Source organism: Oryzias melastigma, linkage group LG19 (genome assembly GCF_002922805.2).
Source record: "Oryzias melastigma strain HK-1 linkage group LG19, ASM292280v2, whole genome shotgun sequence".
Taxonomy (NCBI): domain Eukaryota; kingdom Metazoa; phylum Chordata; class Actinopteri; order Beloniformes; family Adrianichthyidae; genus Oryzias; species Oryzias melastigma.
In genome coordinates this window covers 5,926,108-5,932,112 of record NC_050530.1, presented here as the reverse complement: position 1 = coordinate 5,932,112, position 6,005 = coordinate 5,926,108, and the positions used below count along the sequence as shown (strand labels likewise).

Below are 6,005 nucleotides of genomic sequence, written 5' to 3'. Positions count from 1 at the left end.
TTAAAAGCCTGTTTCTAATTTACTTAAAATTTGGAAATTTAAAGATTATCCCATTCATTTTCTATGCAGCATATTTTGCTCAATATTTCAAAAAATGTAGTTTATAAGTAGAAAAAATACAAGCAGTAGCGTCCTGAACAAGCTTAACGTTTTGATATCAAGATGGCTGAAATTGCTCAAAATGAGTTTTTACATGCTGAACAATGTACTGAAAGGAGCAGGAGAATCACTATTGTGTTAATGCTAACCAATAACTGTCAGGTGCAGGAAATAATGCAAAAAAAGAATATTGATTGATTTTTTTAAGGAATTTATTTTTATAACGGGTGAGAAAATACGTATTCAGTCAATAACAAAAGTTCACCTCAATCCTTCGGTTTGAAAATAACACAAACAAAGCTGAAAAATAATAGAAGAACTGGAGGGGTTGAACTGGTGGGATGACCAAACCCACAGAGCAGAGCTAAATTTGGTTGGAGCAGATGTGAGTCTTCGGGTTAAACAGAGGTGATCCAGGGTCAGATGGAGTGCAGCAGTAATGTGAGTTCATCTGAGGAGAAAAAGGTCATATTTTGTAAAGAATGACACCAAAGCTCTTCTGTTAGGTTATTAATGGGGATGCAACGATTAACTTTACCCACAATTTTGGGTTTAATTTTGTTTAGATTTTGACATATGATTTGTGTTTTACAAAACAACAACAAAAAACAAAAAAATCAGAAATATGTTTTTTTTTTTTAAAGATAAAAATATTTCAGTAAGCTAAGCCTGCACTGCAAAAAATAATTGTCATAGTTTTAAAACCCTAACTTCAAGAAAAAATGTCATATTTCACTGGAAAAATAATCTTATCAAGAAAGTTATTTAGTAACAATATGTTGGTTTGAAAAAACATGTATTCATGACTAGATTTTCTTTTTGCTTAAAATGAGAATGCTTGGTTTTCTTACATTGTTGGCAGATTTTTGTTTTTGCTTTTTTTCATTTTTTTTTTCAAATTTTATGAATTTTTTATTTATTCTAGAGCAGGAGTGTCAAACTCACAAGGGGCCAAAATTGAAAACACACCTTAGGTCACGGGCCCAATAGGAAAAACATTTATTAAACATACTAGAACTAAATTTTAAAAAATTTGAAACTGTAACTTTTTACCATAATTATGAACTAGATATATAGCATTACCTGCAATAATGCTAGTGTGAATGCTGTAAACTGAATTTGGCCGCTGAAAATGCTGAAATTGATAGCTAAAAACGCTGAAGCTGATAGCTGTAAAACATTTTACCTGTGAATAGAAATGTTCATTCTGTTGCCATGACTTTTCTTTTCTCTCCTCAGGGGAAGAACAAGAGGTGTATGCTGCCTCACGCCGTCGTTCATCTACAGCCACCATGAGCTGGAGCTTCCTGACTCGCCTGCTGGAGGAAATTCACAACCATTCCACGTTTGTGGGGAAGATCTGGCTCACCGTCCTCATCGTTTTCCGTATCGTCCTGACGGCGGTGGGCGGCGAGTCCATCTACTACGATGAGCAGAGCAAGTTCGTCTGCAACTCCGGCCAGCCGGGCTGCGAGAACGTCTGCTACGACGCGTTCGCGCCGCTCTCGCACGTCCGCTTCTGGGTCTTCCAGATCATTCTGGTGGCGACGCCTTCGCTCATGTATCTGGGCTACGCCGTCAACAAAATCGCTCGGGCCGAGGAGCAGGCGGACGGCGGGGGAGCGAGCGGATTCTCGCAGAGGAAACTCAAGAAGCCCTACCTCGCCGGCAGGAAGCAGCACAGGGGCATCGAAGAGGCCGAGGACGACAACGAGGAAGACCCGATGATCTACGAAGTGACGGAGATGGAGAGCGACGCCGGAGCAGTGAGAGGAGACGGGGAAAGACACGTGAAAGTCAAAGCTCGCCACGATGGACGTCAGCGGATCAAAGAGGACGGGCTGATGCGCATTTACGTCCTGCAGCTGTTGGCCCGTTCGCTGCTGGAGCTGGCTTTCTTATGTGGACAGTACGCTCTGTACGGATTCGCCGTTCCTGCCAGCTACGTCTGCTCCGACCTGCCCTGCCCACACAGCGTGGACTGCTTCGTCTCCAGGCCAACTGAGAAAACCATCTTTCTGCTCATCATGTACAGCGTCTCCCTGCTCTGCCTGCTACTCAACATATGGGAAATGCTTCACCTGGGCATCGGCACCATCTGTGAGATAATGCAGTCCCGCCAGCTGCCGCTACCTCACAACGAGCTCTACAAACTCACCAAAAAAAACGGAGCTCTCAACGAGGGCGAGGCCTACGGCAGCTACCCCTTCACCTGGAACGCCCCTTCAGCTCCTCCAGGCTACAGCGTGGACATCAAGTCTCTCCTGGTGGCGAAGGAGAACCAACATCTACCTATTAGCGATCTCACCAACGCGAAAATCGCGTGCCGGCAGAACCACGTGAACATCGCCCAGGAGGAGCGCCGAGAGTACACCAATAATGAGGAGAACCTGTGCAAAGCCGGGAGAGGAAACAAGCCCACGGAGCCCCAGATCAAGCTGAAAGCAGACAATCAGACGTACAGCCAGCAGCAGAACCACAGCAACAATCAGAGCAAGCCCAACCGCGAGCGGAGACACCGGCAGGCGTCCAGACATGCTTCCAGCAAGGCGGGCACGGACAGCAGCAGCACCGGCAGCAGCAGCAAATATGGCATGATGAAAGGTTCTGAGTGGATCTGAAACACTGCCAGCTTCTTTCTACTCTCAAAATACAAAGTATGTTAAGTTATTTAGCTTTAGTTGACCTAGGTGCATTTTTTATATTATTTTATGAGTTTAGATTTTCTTTGTCAGTAAAAAGTCACATTTCCTCACATTTATATAGTAGTAGACCTACTGGTGTGTCTAACCGTTTTATTAATACTTTTTATTTGTTGAAAAAAAGTTAATTTGTGTAAAAGTTCATGTTTTCTGTTTTGGGAAAAACTAACATTTAGGATTTATTGCATTAAATCTTGGTTTGGGCTGCTGTTGCTCTGTTAGAATCGTTTCAAAACGTTAAAACTGAATTTATCATTATCAAATTAGCTTCTCAAGTGCCTTTTTTGAACGTTCGATGAGCTGCCTCACAATAATCTTCCATTGCTCTATGCTTTACATGTAAAGGATTTTGTGTTTCATTTTCTTTTTTAGTATTTTAAAATTTTAGTAGTATTTCATGTTTATTTTTCAGTTTTTAGAGGCAATAAAATGACAAAACCAAAGAACAATAAAAAGGTGGGAGTTCATTGTTTATCCTGTTCTGGAGTTGTTTTATTTATCTGATAACATAACATTTATTGTTTGCTATAAACACAAATCCTAAAATACATATGTTGCAATCTTCTAACAACTTTGTTCCTTAGTAATAAATACATTTTTCCAGGTTTTAAAGCCTTACAGTAGAGGTAATTTTAAAATTGTTGTTAACTTACCTCTAAACAATAATAAAGTGTTAAATGTAAATGTTTGCTTTTGTTACAAATATTTTTATGAAAAGTCCACGTTTTAAATATAGAGTTTTTATTTGTCTTTTGCTTCTAATCTTTTGTGCCATAGTGTCAGACACATTATCACAATTGAAAACGTATTTTAAATAGGTCAGCAATACTTTAAATTGTATTTATTAGGCCTCTAGTAAGTGGATACAAGTAGATTGCCCCCTGCTGGACAAAAAGAAAACGATCATAAACTTTGTTATTATGGTTGTAATTATGGTTTTAAAAATTGTATTAAAATATTGTAATAGTTTGACAATATTTTATTTACATTCTTAAAATAAAAGATAAAAAACAAACGCACAAACCAATTTTAATGGATTTGGTAACCGTTTGGTTTTATTCTGATAGGCTTTTATTTTACCGGAAACTAAAACTACCGGAAACTACAACGAGATAATATTTTTTTTAAATTGTAGGTTAACTTTTTTAAATAGCCGAAATTTAAGTATTTTATGACAAAATTATTATCATGTGTGTATTTATTTATTTAAAAGGTTTAGCAGATTAAACGAACGAAGCTCGCGCGGCACGCAAGTGTTTTTAAAAAAGCGGCGGATACATTCACACAACTTCACGAATTCCTGATCTTCGCGTCGATTCTAGAAGCTTATGGACTCATGTATGTAAACACACTATGTTTTTTACTTTAAATAAGAGATTAAAGTGAGTATGTTTGCGTCTTTGCGCCCACAACCATTGATGTTTAAGGGTTTCATTTAAGAAAAGGAAAGCTAAAGATCTGCTAAAGCTAACAAATAAGGTAGCCAGTTAAGCTAGGTACTCAGATGTACAGCAATCATAGAAGTTAAAATGTTAAAATATACTTTAAATTGCAGGTTAAAAGCGACGTATTTTTATTTAATATATTACTTGTATTTTTTGTAAATAAAAAACAAGCATTATGTGGTTGTTTCTTTTCATAGATCGATGATATTGAAAGTAGTAGTCTCGTGAGCTGTTCCACGGTACCAAACCAATGCAGCCACAGCAGTTTTCAAAGGAGCGAGGACTCTTTGGTAAACTCTCTCCGGGGACGAGAAAACTACGCCGGAGTCACACAGGACGCGATAGCGCCGCGAAGCGGCGCGGAACGGTGTGCGCTTCCATTCAGCGCCCATGTTAACCTATGGCGTCGGTCACACCAGGCGCGGAGCGACGCGCAGCGGCGCGGAGGGTCCGCGCGGTGCAGCGCAACGTTTCGGCGTCTGGCCTATTTCTTCCGCGCGACGCGAGCGCTCCGCGTCAATACTGGCAGGAAGTTGCGTCGAAATACATGAGAAAATCCGGTTTATTTTCAAAATAGAACCAATTTTTCACAATAAAACGCCGCGATTGACAAATGTGATCATGTTTTTGTGTCTAAACAGACTGTAGAGATGAAAATATGCATACAATCAAAACACACAGACACGCGTGCGCGAGAGCCCCCACCCCGGACACCACAGATCTCCGGAGCGGGTGACACAGAGACACACAAAAAAAGACAGATACACACAGAGACAGATCAATGAAGGGCTTGGCTGAGAATTTTTCTGATGCCTTGGAGAGCGGATGAGTCCGTACCCAGACCAAGTCTCCCGGCTGGAGCTGCGCATTTCTCCGCCGGGTATTATAGTACTTGGCTTGTCTGGTCTGACATTACTCCACTCTTCTTTTGACTTGTTCTTTCATTTTCTGCTGTCTTTCCATGATAAAAACAAAACCAAACAACGCAACAACTGTAAATTAAAATAACGTTTTTTCCCCTATAAATAGAACTGTTTGTTGAGTGGTCTTTGTTTACTTATTTTTTTAACAGTTCATGAATCAGATGTCCCATTGATCGAACCTGAAGTTTCTTTTCTAATAACAAACAGTATTTAAGGTGGTGTTTATTACAGTGGTGGCCAGTATGGGGAATCAATGAATCTGATGAATATTTGTAAATGTCTGATTTTGCACTTTTATTGATAGGACTTTGAGTTGTCTTTAAAGAGAAAAAAAACAAACAAACAAACTACAAACTAGAAGTGTACATGTGGAACTAATTGATGTGAGTTTTCTTTAAGTACTGTCAATAGAACAGTTACACTATACATCTCTGAATAATTGTCTTAAGTGAGAAATGGCTGACCCCAGACCAGATAATGATATAGAACAAGAACAGTCTCAAATACAAACAGATCAAAAAAGCAATGCAGACACTGAGAATGACGACCAAATGTCTTATCCAGCATCTGAACATGAAACCAGTGAACCTGAGCAACGAGGAGATGCCTGGGTTACCAGGAGGAACCCAGTGGAAGAAGTCACGTCACTCATCAGTTCAATGTACCTGACAGACGAGGATGAGGGAGAAGAAGAAAACATGACGCTTATGGACAATAGACCATCCTGTCTGGGTGTTCCTCCTTTACCATCTCTTACTAATGACTTGGACGCTCTGAGGGAGAGAGTTGCCTCACTAGAAAACAACTTCAGAGACTCTGTAGACAGTGCATTGAAC

At 40.1% G+C, this 6,005-nt stretch overlaps 2 protein-coding genes across 2 annotated transcripts in view; both read left to right on the top strand.

The window, feature by feature from the left end:
- The window catches only part of LOC112153935 (gap junction gamma-1 protein), a 9,982-nt gene extending 6,516 nt beyond the window's left edge, over positions 1-3,466 (top strand). Inside the window, exon 2 of the mRNA XM_024284407.2 lies at positions 1,339-3,466. Within this exon, the coding sequence (XP_024140175.2) occupies positions 1,392-2,720 (1,329 nt within the window). The 5' untranslated portion in view covers positions 1,339-1,391 and the 3' untranslated portion in view covers positions 2,721-3,466. The remainder of the gene's footprint in view (positions 1-1,338) is intronic.
- A 1,509-nt stretch (positions 3,467-4,975) lies between these two features.
- LOC112153941 lies at positions 4,976-6,005 on the top strand (the record flags this gene model as incomplete). Its single annotated transcript, XM_024284417.2, is given in 1 exon segment — positions 4,976-6,005. A coding segment is annotated over 1 exon segment (381 nt), but the record flags the coding sequence as incomplete, so codon positions are not given.